The 17156-nt window shown below is 41.7% G+C and overlaps 1 protein-coding gene across 5 annotated transcripts in view; it reads right to left on the reverse strand.

Moving 5' to 3' along the window:
• Positions 1-16679, reverse strand: part of CEP162 (centrosomal protein 162) — a 107903-nt gene extending 91224 nt beyond the window's left edge. For 2 of the 5 annotated variants that reach the window (XM_034991147.1, XM_034991143.1), the window contains exons 1-3: positions 16174-16678; positions 15403-15518; positions 2394-2508 (exon numbers count right to left, since the gene is read on the reverse strand). In XM_034991147.1, coding sequence (XP_034847038.1) covers positions 2394-2508; positions 15403-15459 — 172 coding nt within the window. In that variant the 5' untranslated portion in view covers positions 15460-15518; positions 16174-16678. Of the gene's footprint in view, positions 1-2393; positions 2509-15402; positions 15519-16173 lie in introns of all 5 variants that reach the window. The other 3 variants (XM_034991146.1, XM_034991145.1, XM_034991148.1) reach the window with 3 other exon arrangements.
• Between the last annotated feature and the right edge of the window lie 477 nt (positions 16680-17156).

Raw genomic sequence — 17156 nt, forward strand, 5'->3', positions numbered from 1 at the left:
AAAAAAAAAAGTCAAGTTCTGACTTCAGTTTCCTAATTAGTATACTCCTGGAAAGGATTCCAATCTATTTTTTATGGCTTTGGGTGAATAATGGTTTTATAGATCAAATAATAACTTCCATGGTTGCAGAAAATCAAGAGACGTTATCTATAGACACTTCAAAAGAAAAAGGGTATGCCATGGTTGGGGTACTGTTGTGGTGCCTATGTGGGTCTCACCTTGGCTCTGAAGCTGGACTCAGGGATGTGACCCATACTAACTGAGCTTACAAGAGACTAATGACCAAAACCAATATCCAATTTAGTTATTCATAATGAAGAGTATGACCAGTAGAAGGATTAGATTGTTTCATCCTCTAGGCAGAACATTTCATCCTTATGGCAATTGAAAGAGAAAATTATAAGGTTGAAGTAGCTCAATGTCGATGTTTAATGATGTCTAAGATTGGGGCGCCTGGGTGGCTCAGTCGTTAAGCATCTGACTTTGGCTCAGGTCATGATCCCAGGGTTCTGGGATCCAGCCCCGCATCGGGCTCCCTGCTCAGCGGGAAGCCTGCTTCTTCCTCTCCCACTCCCCCTGCTTGTGTTCCCTCTCTCGCTGTCTCTCTCTCTGTCAAAAAACAAAAAAATCTTAAAAAAAAAAAGGTGTCTAAAATTGGTAATGCATTCCTCTCCTCAAGAGGGTGTTTACTTCCCCCTCAGAAGCTTCTACACTCTTGATGGCAGGAATCCTATTGTCTGTATACTAGTGCCTAGTATGCCCAACATAACATGAACTCAGAAATGTTTGTGATTGAACCAGGGACCAGGTTATGTTCTTGCGTGGAGAAACCCTCTCCTTAGTATTTAAATGGATATCGTCAAAGTTTACTTCTTAAATATCCTTCTTTGAATCTTTTACTAATCAAATCCATTCTGATTGACAAATTCTTTCTTAAAAATTAATACCTTTAGTCAGGTTACATTCAAGTGTTGGTCCAGGACCTAGGCTTTCCCTTTGGGATGAGTATGCACATTCCATCTCTGATTCATTACTTTCTAGAAAGAGACTTTAATGCTAATTAAGTCTCAAATCTTTGTGAACAATTCCAATGGTACTTCATCATGTAATATTCTTTTCAAGCACCAACAGGGAAAAGATTCTAAAAAAGAATTCTTTGCATGCAAACTTCAGCATTGTTATGTGGTTGGGGGATTTATGAAAAAATGCACTGAATTTTTCAATAAGGCACTTCCTTATTTTAGTTTTAAGAACAGAGAAATGACTATCAAATTTACTCTAACATTCATTTATTAAATACATTTATTATTTATTTACTGTTGGGGTCAGGGGATACAAACAAAAAGAAGTGTTTCCTGCTCTCACAAAGCTCCCAACCTCAGGCATAGCCCTACAGGTAATGACTATCAGCACAATGTGTAAGTGCTACTGTGGTGTTTTGAAATCAAAACAAAGAAGAAAATAATTATGCTGGAAAGGGAGCTGGAAGAGTTAGGAAAGAAAGATGAGAAAAGGCATTCTAGTGGTGAGAAAGCATGAGCTAATGCACAGAGGCACAGAGTCAATGATGTTTCCAGGAGACAGGGAATAACTGAGTATGGCTGGGGCCCAGGAAACTAGAAAGGAGGGTCCTCTTCAGATGATGCAGAGCCTTAGTGGGCACATTAAGGAATCTGGGCTTAATTTCATGGGGAAAAACAAAAGCTATGGGGCAAATTTCTCCCCTAGGATAGAAAAATCCTCTAAGTTTATAAAATGCTGCTTAATGATCCATAAATAGTACAAACATAGGTTAAGAGAAGTAGTCTGGGGTTCCTTATGGATACGGCAGTATCATATACAGCAGGTATACCAAAGCAAATACTCCAGAGAGTACTTTTCCATTTGTGAAGAGGTGTCTAAGAACAGTTTGGGGAAAGGTATACACATATGTCAGGCAGGATCATTAATGAGTTCTTTACCATTAAGGCAATAAATTACTTTTTTTACTACTGTTATTAACAGACTGTGATACCAAAAATCTAAAGATTTGTTAAAATGTTCCCAATGTAATGGCATTAATACATTGTCCAAATATTTATTAAATCACCTTAAATCAATTTACCATTATACATGACAATGTAGAAATATACATGTATTATTCATCATCTTAACTTGAGTAAATATAAAATTATCCCAATGTAATATAACCTGATAATGCAGAAACATCATAGATTCTCAATTACATAATAAATATATAATAAAGTGAATATGAAGTCAAGCTTCAAAAAGTCACACTACTAGTATTATTTTCTTTATATAGGTATAGTCCAACAACAAAACCCCAAAATTAAAAGTCTTGACTGACACCTTGTGGTCAAATAATTTGGAATAAAAAAATCAGCAGTATTTACCACCATCTTCAAAATCATCTTCAGTTATCCACCATGGCACTGCATCTTTCTTTTTCACTTCTCTTTTAGGTTGTCTAGGTGTTTTATTTGAATTCTCAAAAGAATCATCTGAAAGCTAAATCAGATACAAGCTACTGAATTAAAACTCGAGAATCCCACATTCATCACTAAAAATGTTTCTTTTATTTTTTTCACAGTTCAGCTATCATGTACATAAACAATATTCTCAGCAATATGTAAATTTGTACTTTTAAACATACATGGCTAAAATAACTTAAAAATCAAGCATACATCTCTGAACATCAATTTCATATCTAGAGTTAAATAAGTAAACTAACCAGGGAGAAAACATCAACGATAACAACAAAGAAATAAAGAAAACTTATCAAGAAACTTGATCAAGAAGGGGAAAAAAAGAATTATGCTATCCTCTTCTAGACAATCTCTAGGATCTAAGAATAAATAATGATTGAGCAAAGTTACCCAGCATCACTCTCAAAGAGCACAAAATTCTAAGATGAACTGAATTTCAGGTGTTTACCAGAAAAATTAGCATTTTGTCACAATGATCAATAAACTTTTATTTGTCCTTTTCTACTCTTCAGGTCCAAATTTCAGTACAATCCTAAATCCCCTAGTCTAATCCTAATTGACCCACCGCCACCACTCTCAGTCAGTAACTTGGCCTCTCTCTTCACTGAGAAAATAAAGACCTTCAGTCAAAAACCACCCTCCTTTCCCTTACTCCACCATTACACTCACCCGTAAAGACACTGCTTTCCTCTCTCAGAAAAGAAATTCTTTCCTCCACATCAAGGAGAACTTGAAGAGCGGTCAATCACTTCCCACCTTTCTAGGTTCTTACTTCCTTGGTCATCCCATGTCATCTCCATATCTGCACTTCCTCCTCTCTCTCCCCTCCCTCCTTCCCTCAGGTTATAAACCAGCCCATCTCTGTAACCTCAGGCCAAAGCACAACTGTGAAATGGAAGAATGAACATTCAGTTCTATACCACCTTTTTTTAAAAAAAGCAAAGCAGGGAGCGCCTGGGTGGCTCAGTTGTTGAGTGTCTGCCTTTGGCTCAGGTCATGATCCCAGGGTCCTGGGATGGAGCCCCACAACGGCTCCCTGCTCAGCGGGAAGTCTGCTTCTCCCTCTCCCACTCCCCCTGCTTGTGTTCCCTCTCTCGCTGTGCCTCTGTCAAATAAATAAATAAAATCTTTAAAAAAAAATCAAAGCAAAACAAAACAAACAAGATCCTTATTCCTACCTCCCCTTTATTCTACCTATTACTTTTCTTTTACACACCATTTTCTTGAGTTTATTGCTCAACCCTTTAAAATCTGGTTCCCATCCCAAACAGCTCTCCTCCAGGTTGCAAAAGTCTCCTAAAAGCCACAAATAAAGGACCACTGCCTGATCACATCATGGAATTTGATACCAGTGACTGACTCTTCCTGAAACTCTGTATGTTTGATTTCACAGCATCACTTCCTCCAAATTATACTTCAGTTCCGTGACCTTTCCCACCCGTCTATTTTAATAAGTCTTGGTTCTTTTGCCCATTTCTTTACACTAGACTTCCCCAGGACTCTGTGCTTGTCCTTTTTATCTTCACTCTACACACTTCTCCTGGAGAAGAAACCAACATTTATTCCATGCCTGCTATATGTCAGGATATATAACCAGGTTATCTCAATCTTTAAGCAATTCAATCAAGATTTATTGATAGGGAAACAAGCTCAGGGAGGTTAAGCAACTTGCCCCACTTGCTACTGTTAGTAAGTGTTACAGACCTGGGATTCAAACCGAGGTCTGAGAACACCTGTCCACTTTCCACTATACTATGTAGTCCCCGAACTGGGACAATGTCACCAGGATGCCCTTTTAAACTTCCAAGATGACAATGCACAAATTTCCACCTGCCAACCAAACAACTCTATCTCAATGACTTAAAATAATGTCAATTTTAAAATGTTCAAAAAGAAATCATTGTCTTTCCTGACAATTAGGCAGGAAGAGGGGAAGAGGGAAGGAAAAGTATTCTTTGTCTGAACTGTAGTTCCATCACTTTCCACTCAGTCTCTAAACTTGATCATCACCTTGAAATGTTCCATTTCTCTCCTCCCTATATCTCACTGTTCACCAAATTCTGACAATCTGCCTTAGACTCAGTCTGTTCCTCGTAAGCCCCATGGCCAGATAAGAGTGTGGAAGGAATATAGGTTTCGGGGGCCAGACAGATCTGAGTTCAAATTTTAACTTCAAAATATACTAGTTGTTGCTTAGGGAAAATTATCCTCTCTTTTCAGCTTGTTCATCTGTTAAAAAATAGTCATAGTACCACTGACCTTGCAAGCTTATGACAAAGATCAGAAAATGAAATGCAGAGTGCTCACCCTATCATCTAATACATAGTAGGTAGTCTCACTTTTGATAATCTTCCACACTGCTTTCCAGATTCCTATCATTAAAAACAAAACACAAAAGCTGGTCCCCAGAGAATAACCGTACTCTGGTGAGCATATGGAGAAACTGGAATCCTTATATACTAATACACAGCTGGTGGGAATGTAAAATGGCACAGCTACTTTAGAAACAGTCTGGCCATTCCTCAAAAGGTTAAACATCGAGTTACCATATGACCCACGACTTCCACTACTAGGTATACACACAACAGAAATAAAACATACATCCACACAAAAACCTGTACATGACTTTCCATTGCAGCTTATTTATAAATGCCAAAAAGTGGAAAGAACTCAAATGTTCATCAACTGATGTGTGGATAAACAAACAAAATGTGGTAAACCCATACAATGGAATGTTATTCAGCTATAAAAAGCAATGAAGTACTGATAGATGCTACCAAATGGATGAACCTTGTTTCAACCTATGTTGAATGGAAGAAACCAGTCACAAAAGACCACATATTGTATGATTCCATGTCTATGAAATGTCTATAACAAGCATATATTCAGAGACAGAAAGTCTGGATTAGTGGTGCCAAAGGCTGGGAAGGGGGTAATTGCTAATGGGTACAGGGTTTCTTTTAAGGATGATAAAAGTGTTCTAAAAGTGATTGTGGTATTGGTTGCATTGCTGTGAACAAACTAAAAAACACTGAATTGTACACTTCACTTTTTTTTTTAAGTAGGCTCCACGCTGAGCCTTCCCCCTCAACGCCAACATGAGCTCAAGACCTGAACTGAGATCAAAAGTCAGACGCTTAACCGACTGAGCCACCCAGGCACCCCTGAATTATACACTTTAAATGGGTGAATTGTATGGTATATGATAACTCAATAAAGCTTTAGAAGAAAAAAAAAAAAAAAAGCTGGTTTGCACCAATCTCCTTACAAACAGAGATAGGTAAGCCATATCACTGAACAAACTATTTGAACAGTAACTTAGCAAAATGATTAAAGAAGTTAGCATGACTCTAAAATCATGGTTTTCATTATTTAAAAAAACGAGATGCTGCCTTATCCAAATCTCTAGCATGAGAAAAAAGCTTTTACCAGTTGAGCCTGAATATGAGAGAAAGAGTGGGAGGGAGGGAGGGTGTTGAAAGGGAGCTAAATGAGGGGCAAAAGGAAAAAAAATTGGCCTGTACCGCTTTTCATCTTTTACAGTGAAAACAATTCCTATAAAGTTTAATTTTCAAAATGTACCCATATTTGAAATTAAAAAAATCAGTTTTCAAATGGGAAGTGAGATTCTTATCCTGAGTGTCTATTACATTCAGATAATCATTAGATGCTTTTTTATTTTTATTTATTTATTTTTTAAGATTTTATTTATTTGACAGAGAGAGACACAGCAAGAGAGGGAACTCAATGTTCATCAACTGATGTGTGGATAGGGGGAGTGGGAGAGGGAGAAGCAGGCTTCCTGCGGAGCAGGGAGCCCGATGCGGGGCTCAATCCCAGGACCCTCGGACCATGACCCGAGCCAAAGGCAGACGCTTAACGACTGAGCCACCCAGGTGCCCCTAGATGCTTTTTTAAATCCTTACAAACCTACAAAGTAAGCATTACTTTTTCCTGTTAATGAAACTGAGGTTTTCTACTACACCCTACATCTAAACTCCCTTTATGAACAAGAATGTTAGTATAATTGCTTAAAATGTGACTCCTGAATGCTCTACATGGCCTATTTATATTAAATACATCGGATATAGTGCGACCCTCTAATTTATTCATTCAGCCAGTATTTACTAAGCATCTATTAGGTACAACAGGTATAGCAGTGAACATATAGCTGTCACATCACGAATCACACATTCTTACAACGGGAGGCAGAAAACAGACCGACACAAGGAAAATAATGAATAGTGCCAAGTGCTACACAGAGAATTAAATATATGGTACACAAAGAAGTCACTTGCTGTTACTTTTTTACTACATTAACAGAAAAAATGTTAATTTCTGTGGTAGTGATAAATTTAAGATGAGATCGTTAACAATCAGGTGAAGAAAAGGGGAACAGAATTATTGGCAGAAGGAACAGCTCGTGCACAGCTCCTTATGTGAAATGAGCTTGGCATGTCTGAGGGAGAAAAAAGGCCACTGCAGCATAAGTAGATAAGGAGGAAAAGAGGTATAAAGTGAGTGAGGAAGACATGAGCAAAATCATCTAGGGCTTTGTAAACCATGGGAAGAAGTTTGGAGTTTATTCCGTTGGGGATGGGAAGCTAACAGAGTGTTTTACAAAGAAGAGGAACAATCTGATTCATGTTACAGATCACACTGGCTGCAGTTTGGTAAAGGAATGGGGGGACCGTATATGGGAACTGTTATAGTAGCCCAGGAGAGAAGATGGTGCCCTGGACTAGGATGGCAGCAGTGAACAGGAAGAGACCTAGGAAGAGGACAGATATATTCTGGAGGAAGAGTTGACAGAGCTTGGTGATGGACTTGTGAAAATGAATACAGGGGAAACCCCATTACTTAAAATACAATTGGGAGGTCGGAAGGGGGAGCTCTCACACCCTATCAATTTGTCATCAACTGCAGACTCCAACAAAGAAGTGTATCTTGCATTTTCCAACAGGAAGATGTTAATGTTACTACCCCAGCAGGAGGAAGAAAGGCTTCTCTTCATGCCCAGCAATAGCTCTGCCAATGAGAAACCATCACCATCCTGAACTCTTGCTTTCCTCTAATAGACTTTCATTCAAAGAAGCCCCTCCCAACTTCCTCCTTTTCTCTATAAAATAATGTTCCTCTCCTTTGATCTCAGGTCTTGCCTAGGGTTTTGCCATAGTTTGCATGTCCTGAACTGCAACTCTTTTGCCATTCCCAAATAAATGGTAAAATAACTGGCTGTTTCATCCTTGAGGTCGACATTACTTGGTGATGAGAAGTGGGATCCAGAGAAGACTCCAACAACTCTGAGGCTGGTGAGCAAACAGGTGCCTGCACCCACTGAGCCCAATGAGTTCACTGCTTTCTCCCTGAGCCTGGAGTTTGAAGGTAAGTCTCTCCTGGATCCAAGCTCTGCTCTCTTTGCGTTCTGAGCTCTCTTTCTGGCTTTATTCAGGATCTGTTTCCAAGCTTTATTCTTTCTATTTTTGTGAAGGCTTTGTCCCTTCTGGTGAGTACTCACGTGTTTTTCTGAACTTCTAGTATTGACTAACGGGATCCTAATCCTCAAACTCCTGGGACCCTGACGGCTGTTTAAAAACTCCGATCCCTCCTCACTCACATTGCTAATGAAACAGACCAACCTAGCTAAATTTAGAATTTCAATGACCACCATGGGGGAACTTTTGTTCTCCTCAAACTTACTTTTCTCAAAACCAAATTAGAAGACCATACCTCTAAAATTAAACAAACTGAATGGAATCCCCGTTTTAATTGGTACCTGGAGGCTTCCCAACAAATTCAGGACTCCAAAACTGCCTTTCTGCAAAATACCATTTCTAAATTAACTGAGGCTACTTACTAAACCACTGCGAGAAGGCAGAAGGGCTTCCGAGTCCTCGCTCCCTTCTGGTATACTTGGTCTCGGGACACGCAGCAGCCCGCACAATCGGGCCGTTCCTCCGCTGCCATCTCCCTACTTCCCTGCAGCGCCGTCCCCAGCCCCTCTCTACCCTTTCGCTTCCTCAGTCTAATCTCTCTGACTGTCCCTTCTTCTCCGAACCCCTCCCTGCGCTCTCTTCCTCTGAACCTATCAGAACCCGTCCCTTTATTAAGCCCTCTAAGGACCCAACTGCTAAACTCCTACCTTCTTATGTTCCCTGGACTAAAGCTGAACTACAGGCTACAGTCAAAAACATTCCCAAAGTTACTGAGGATCCTCACAGATTTGTTGAGGAATTTAACACTGTTACTCAAACTTATCGACTAGGTTTCTCAGATTTATATTAATTAGTTCACACGCTTGTTGGTGAGGGTTAGGCCTAACACTGGATGAAACTGGTCTGACAGAAAAGTCCTGAAAGAGATTCAGAAAAATAGATCTCTGACTTTTGGCACAATGACAAAAGCTGTTCCTAAACCTGATGATTGGAACATATTTCAGGCTTACACAAACATCATTCAGGCTTGCACACACAAAAAAACCTGATGCACCTGCTTATGATTATTACAACTGACGTCAGATTATTTTTAAGGAAAACTCTGGTCTTCCTTTAGATGTCAAATCCACTCAGGTAGCCTTTAATTCTGTGTTCATTAACCAGCTAAACCGGATCTTTCCCTTCAAGTTAAAAGGACCAGGATGAAATGGGAGAAACTATGTCTGCCCCAGATTTAGTTAATTTAGCAAACCAGCTGGCCCACACCCTAGATGAGTGGACTAACAGTAACACCACTAAAATCCTTAAGTTTCATCTCCAACAAATGCAGGCCCCTAAACAAACCCCAAACCCTCCTGATCTCTGCCATTACTGCAAAAAACCAGGACACTGGAAAAAGGACTGTTACAAACTTAAGTGCTCCAGATGCCGTTCGGTCCTCTAAGCAATCTTTCCTATGTTTTCCTAATCCCCAGTGACTGGGTTCTGAGGAACTATAGGGGTTTGTCCCAATTCTTTCTCTCCATTGGTTTACACAAACAACCCTCCAGACTGGGAATGAATCTCTGTCTGTCCTCATCACCACCGGAGCTACGCCCTCGGTGTGCAACGGCACTGCTACAAAGCAGCCCCTGCTTCAGAGGAGCAAAGCCGTGCAAATAGTGAGGTTCCGATCTCTAAATCTAGTCCCTTTTGTTTAGGCCCTTCAAGAGATAGTCACCCTGGGTGCCTGGGTGGCTCAGTTGGTTAGGCAACTGCCTTCGGCTCAGGTCATGATCCTGGAGTCCCTGGGTCGAGTCCCGCATCTGGCTCCCTGCTCGGCAGGGGGTCTGCTTTTCCCTCTGCCCTCTTCCCTCTCGTGCTCTGTGTCTCTCATTCTCTCTCTCTCAAATAAATAAATAAAATCTTTAAAAAAAAAAAAAGAGATAGTCACCCTTTTTCCTTAATTCTCTCACCCAACTCACTTATTGGGCTGAGATTTCTTAGAAAAAATATCATGCTGGAATTTCTTTTTTCAAAAAGGGGGAAGTAATTCCTAGAATTTGATAGAAGCAACCACAATAGCAACCAGGTGATACTTCAGCATCTTTTACTTGCTTGTCTCCGACAGCACTGGAGCGAATTCTAAGGACACTAACCATTTGTCCCTATTGGATCAGTTACCATCTTCCTTATGGATAAAATCCTCAACTGACTTTGGCAGAATACACAAAGCACCTCCTAAGATTCAAACAGATCCCTCAAAATATCTCCCCAGAATGAATCAATACCCTATAAAGAAAGAAGCCCTTCAAGGCATCCAGCCCATAATAGAAGATGATAAGGCTCAGTCAGGGGCGCATTATCACCTGCACTAGTCCTTGTAACACCCTTATCTCACCTGTAAGAAAACCCAGTGGCTGAGGATGGAAGTTCGTCCAGGACTTCCCAGCAATAAATAATGTTTTCCTTTGGCACACTGCTCTTCCTAACCCCAACATGCTACTAGCATCTATTCCTACTGAATCCAAGTTTTTCACTGTAACTGATCTTTGTGGTGCATTCCTTAGTATTCCAGTTGATAAGGCTAGCCAATATCTTTCTGCCTTAACTTGGGAAAGAAAACAATATATTTGAAAGTAATGCCTCAGGGTTTTACTAAGAGTCTTACTTCTTCCAAACCTTTAAAGCTGACTCAGATGATATAAAGTTTTCTGGAGGCCCTACCTTGCTTGTTACAATATGTAGATGACTTGCTTCTCTCCTCCCTTTCCCAAGCCTCTTCACAGGAGGACAGCATGTAGCTGTTAAAACTTTTAGCCTTAAAGGGACATAAAGTTTCCAAGGACAAAACTGCAGTTTGCTCAAACTCAGGTTCTATATTTAAGGCACCTGATCTTGGAATGGGGGTTGGTTTGTTCATTCATTCACTCATTCATACATTTACTTATTAAGTATGCTCCACGCCTAGCATGTAGCCCAATGCGGGGCTTGTACCCACAACCCCAAGATCCAGACCTGAGCCAAGATCAAGAGTTGCTCAACCAACTAAGCCACCCAGGTGCCCCAGAACAGGGGTTCATTTAGACATAGTTAGGCTTTGTGGTATCCTGAACTTCCCCAAACCTAAAACTAAGTGCCAATCACAAGGTTTTCTTAGGGTAGGGGACTACTGTCAAAACTTGGACTCCAAACTTCTCTCTTATCGCCCAACCCTTGTATGTTTTACCTAAACACAACAAACCGGACCCTATTATTTCGGAAGATCGGAATGACATAGCCTTCGGGGCCTTAAAGAACATCTTAATAAGGCTTCCTTCCTTTGGACATACTAATTATCCGCTCCTCAATACCCTTTTTGTATATGAGAGGAAGGCTACGCCCTTGGAGAACTCACCCAAAAATCAGGAAACTGTTATCGACCCACAGGATATTATAGCCAACAACTGTACCCTGTGGCCCGAGGATAGCCCCCTTGCCTCAGAGCCATTCCTGCCACTGCCCTTTTGGATAAGGCCACTGAAGAAATAATCATGGGATCCCCTTGAACCATCCTTGTGCCCCATGCAGTAGAAGCTCCTCTGAATTCCCGTCACACTCAACACCTGTTGGCCAGTCATCTTACCTCCTCTGAAATCCTCCTGTTAGTTGCTCCTCATATAACTCTTCCTCACTGTAATAACCTTGACCCTGCTATTCTCTCTTTCACCACTCTGATAAACCCCTCACCACTGCTTGATGCTGACAGATCACCTTCTGACTGCCCATGACAATTTACAGATAACTCTAACCAATGCAGATTTGTCATAGCTTACTGATGGGTCTTACTTAAAGGACAAAAACGGTACTGTCTTGGCTATGCTACTGCAAATTCCTTTTGAAATCATCCAGGCAGAACTTCTACCTTTGGCTACTTTGACCCATCAGGCTGAATTATATGCTCGTGCTCAGGCTGGTACCTTTGCCAAGGGTAAAACTGCAAACATCTATACTGACAGTCGGTATGCCCTTTGGTCAGCTCATGACTTTGGGATGTTATGGAAACAGCAAGGTTTCCTTACTTCTAATGGGAATAAAATTACAAATGGTTCTTATGTCCAAAATTCATTAGATGTCAAACTTTTGCCAACTGCCCTGGCTATTATTAAGACCCCTATGCATTCCAGACTTGACTCCCTGGAGGCCAAAGGAAACTACCTTGTTGATGTTTCCATTAAAAACACTGCTCTTAAAGGAACCAATAGCCAAACCTCTGTCATGGTCCAGAAGAATGTTGCCTCAAATGATAACCTAGAAAAACTGACAGGAGATGTCCAACAATTGGCCCCAGAGAGAGAAAAACAATATTGGAAATCAAATAATTGTTGGTTTGATTAAAAAGAACTCTAGCTTGAGAGAAATAACAATCCAGTCCTGCCAGAGTCTCGAAAATCTCATTACTAACCACTGCACATGCATTAATTATGGCTCTACCGATAAGATGATAGCTTTAATGAATCAATTCCGGTAGAGAAATATTAAGAAGCCCACAAAAGTGCCTACTTTGCTTGCCCCACCTGTCCAAAATACAATTCGGGAAACCCATCCACACCACACCCTGGCATCTTAAATTGCCCAAGGGATCATTCAAAGTTTGGCAAATGGATTTTATTCCACTCCCCCTGTCTTGTGGATATATGTTTTGGTCATGGTTTCTTTTCTCACTGATCTGAAGCTTTTCCTTGCAGATGGGGTATGGCCTTTTCTGTAGCTAAAATCCTATTAGAAAAGATTACTCCTACCTGAGGAAGCCCTCTCGAGCGTCCCAGTGATCAGGGAATGGTCAAGTTCATCAATAAGGTCTATGCTGTTTGGCCGGTTCTACAGCACCATCACTGTGCTTACCACCTTCAATCCTCAGGGCGAGTCACACTAACAGCACCATTAAGACTCAATTGGCAAAACTTGTGGAGACTCTTCGAGTAACCTGGCCAAAAGCACTGCAATTGGGTCCTGCTAGTATATGTGCTGCTGAAGCGAGCACACGATTGGGTCTTTCTAAATCTGAGATCCACCACCCGCTTTGTAACTCATTAACTCTCACATGCTTTGAGGCAGTCACAGGGCGCCTGATGCACACGGCTCCTGCCTCGTCTAATCCACTGCTGATAAAAGGAGATCTACTCGGATATTGTAAAGGCCTCATTGCTTCTGTTGAAATTAACCATGCTTTAGTAGAACTATCTTCACAGCACACTCCTGGGAGACAAAGGCCGTAAGCATCACATCTTGCAACCCAGAGATTTTGTCTACTACAAAAGACACCTCAAAAAGTTCTCTCTTCACTCTTGTTGGAGGGGCCCTACCAGGTACTGTTTACCAACGCTTGTGCCACCAAATTTCAAGAAACACACTCCTGGATTCACGTGTCACATCTAAAGACCTGCACACCAACTGGTGACCTGAAAGTAGTTTCCAGGAATTAAAGCAAGCATCTGATAAAGATCACTTTCCCAAAATGACTGGATCAGGCTTATTCTTTGTCTCTCTTCCATGACAGATAATGCTCTTACCCGCATTTCCCAACTGCTGCAAAAGGGGGAACCTCTCTGATTGTGGGATTTGTCACCAGAAACCTCAATCTGTCCAGAGCAACAGGGATCCCTTAGTTCACCCTACAAGTAATTTTGCTGGAAGTCCAATTGCCGCTGCATGCCCAAACTGTTGCCCAGGCCTGTTTATAAAGTTAGAATATTAAATCCACACATACTTGTTCCCTGCCTCAATTCAACCCAACTTTAGGTGGGAGAAATGAGACCTCTTGAATACATATGTAAAACACACTGTGGAACAGCCAATGTAAGTTGGACCATTTGTAAGCTGGCTGTCATACTCATATATTTACAAGACTTTCAATAAGTGGTAACATGGTATTTGAGTCTTGGCTGAATAATGCCAATGCCTCTATACTGACAAATGTGTCCATAAATGCTAATGCTTATGAGGGAGCCCTATGTGTAGCTCCTGGCTACTCTTCTGTATGTGGAGGTTTTGGTAATGGCCCCTATGCTTGAGCAGTTCATTGCCTTGATGGCTGAAGGATAAAAGGACAATGTGCTCTTGCTGTGTTCACTGTCCTATTTATGCTTCATAATGAACTAGCAGCTTCCTACCGGTCTACATCACTAAACCTTCATGACCATCTTAAATGAGAACTTCCAGGAGACATACACAACTCCAGGTTTGCCTCCATAGAGAGAGCCTTTCTCCCTTCAGAGTAAGTACTAATAGACACAGAAGTTTTTCCCTAAACTTAGGAGGGCTGGTCAGTTCTACAGCTAAAGCAACACCAGCCCAACAATGATTATTCGGCTCACTGGCTGAAGTAGTTTTGGACACTCACATAGCTCTGCGTTACTTACCTGCTGAGCAAGGAGGCATCTGCGCGGTAGCAGACACCACCTACTGCACATAGATGAACTCTTCTGGAAAAGTAGAAACTCAATTGCACAGAACTAGGGGACAAGCACATAGACTGTAACAAATTTCACATGACTCTCAATGATCTGTTGTTCAGTTGGCTTTCTTCAGGCCTAGGGTCATGGTTTAGAACCATCATACAATTTAGAATTGTCATGCTGCTTTTAGTTACATTTTGTATAATAATTTTTAAGTTTTGCACCTGTTGCTTGTCAAACTTCTATAGAAACCATGGAACCAATAAGGTGATGCTAGCTCAACACTTCAAGATGATCTCCAACACGTACAACCTCAACAAGATACAGACTTTGGAAGGGAAATGCCTGAGAGTTTTCCTTCCTCAGTTTCTGTTACTCAAATATGGTCCAAAATGGGTTCTAACCGCTATACACTTTCTCTCTGACGTGGGATCTGACATCCAGGAAAGCTCCTTCCTGGCAGTGAGACACAGACGACCCAACTCTTGGTCAGCAATGCTTCTGAGGAAAGATTTGGATCAAAAGGGAGAAATATCAAACTAAATAAAGGAAACTAAATTTAAGATACAAAGAGGAGGCCAGAAGGGGGAGCTCTCATGCCCTATCTATCAACTCATCATCCACTGCAGAACCCAACAGTAAGAAGTGGGACCTTGCATTTTCCAGCAGGGGGAAGAATGAATTTCTCCAAGCCAAGCAACTAGCTCAGCCAGTAAGAAAATACCACAACTCTGCCAATGAGAAACTGTGACCACCCTGAGCTCTCTTTCCTACCATGGACTTTCATTCAAAGAAGCCCCTCCCAACTTTTCTCCTCATTTTCTCTATAAAGTAATGGTTCCTTCCTTTGGTCTCCGGACTTGCCTATGCTTTTGCCACAGCCTGCATGTTCTGAATCGCAGTTCCTCTGTCATTCCCAAATAAACACATTTTGCTAGTAAGATAACTGGCTGCTTTATTTTCAAGGTGGCCAAGCTGATGGCATATTAGAAGGGAAAGAGAGAATTGAAAGATGAATTTCTTGTGACACAAATTTACAATGTAGCTTTTAAAAGATAAACATACCTCTTTCATGAACTGTTCAAACTCTTCATCCAGCTCTTCTTTGGAATAGTGAGCCATAATCAAGAATTTTCACTTCCCAAAGTAAACATCCCAAAGTATTTATAACATTGGAAACACTAAATGACAAGAAATAAATATGCTTTGAGTAAATTCATATCACGTCATAAGAGCATCCAGACTTAAACCTCAGGCATTTCTCTTATGATTTAGTATATATGCACAATGACTGACCAATAACCGTGACAAAAGATTCCGAATTCATGAATAAAACTGCTTTGGAAAACCAGCTTTCACAGTCTGCACTGTACTTAGGGTCCAGAATTACATTTTCATTATTAACATCCAATTGTTGAAGGGTGGCCTCCACGATATTTCCTAAACCTACGGGGTGTATGTTATTTAATATCCCTGAAACAAATCAGGTCCTTTCAAGGAATCTTTCAAAAATTATAGTCCAAAAGGCCATTTCTTTTTTTTGCAAAGCACGGGACAGAGTTTGTGCAGCCCTATCATTCGGTTGGTTATCAGTCCATATTAATAGTTTGCAAAATATACTGTTTCCGGATACAGACAAACTGCAATTCACTAAGATTAAAAATATACCTGAAATACAGTTAATGGAGTATACAAATCAGAACGAATTATGTTTCTTTTGGAGCCAGGGAAAGCCAACAAAACTATTCGTAAGTGACTTGTAACGCAAAGCTCTCCCCATCCCTCTAATGAACCCAAACAACTTCAGATCTGTTCCAGCTTCTAGACTATACCTACTTGAGGCTGCTCAAACCGCAGCTTCACTTTCCGGAGGCGGTGGAGGGGGGCTGTGTGTGTGGAGACTCCGCCCGGACAACATTTTTCCCAACCTGCAGAGTAACACCTCCCCGCCTCTTCAGCATTTCTGATCAGTTCAGGGTGTGTGCAGTTAAGGTCTTAGCCCCCAAGATCTTGGTCGGAGACGGATCCCATCAAAAGGGCTCGGCTTGGCGGGGTCCGGGCTCCAGGAAGCGCGGGTTCCAGAGTGGCGGAAGGACAAAGACGCACTTAAACGGAGTGTGGCAGGCGCAGGGAGTGACCCGGGAAACTAAAGCCCTGAGAGCGGGTCTGAGGACAGTTTCGGTCAGGGTCAACCGAGTGGGAAGCCTCACCTACCTCCGCCTCTGAATTCCGCGCTATCCCGAAGGTCTGCGGGAGCCCAACAGTTACCAGGGTAACATACTCCAGCCGCCTGGCTCCCAAGTCACCTGACCCGGACTGGTCACGTGGCTTGTGGAGGCGCCCCCCCCCTTCCCCCCCGCCTCGCAACGGGACTGTGGTTAGTGTCTTTTTTCCTGTACAAGAAGGTGACGATTGCTGCGGCTCAGAATAATTTGGAGGGTAAGAGCCGTCGCTGCTGCACCAGGAGAGACTCCAGAGCTTCCTCTGCGCTCCTTGGAAAAGTGGATTGAGCGAGCGGGTCTCGAGAGGCGGAACACAGGCATGCTGGGTGTTGTAGGCCCAGCCCGTGGCTTCCTGGGAAATGTAGTTTAGCTTCCTTAGTTCTTGTATTTCCTCACGTCTTGTCTTTTCTCTTCCTAACTTTCCCCGCCCTTGTGGTTTTGGCTCCGCTTTCCAAGCGGAAATTTTGGAAAAAATTGTTTTATTGGCTTCCTCCACGTGCAAACCCCTGAGTAGGCGTTGTGAGAGAAACTCAGATCGGTGAGAAAGAATTCTGTTATGAAGATAGAGGCTCTGTTCCACCATCTAGTGGGCAAAAA

Source organism: Mirounga leonina, unplaced genomic scaffold (assembly GCF_011800145.1).
Source record: "Mirounga leonina isolate KUSES-001 unplaced genomic scaffold, KU_Mleo_1.0 Mir_53, whole genome shotgun sequence".
Classification (NCBI taxonomy): Eukaryota; Metazoa; Chordata; class Mammalia; order Carnivora; family Phocidae; genus Mirounga; species Mirounga leonina.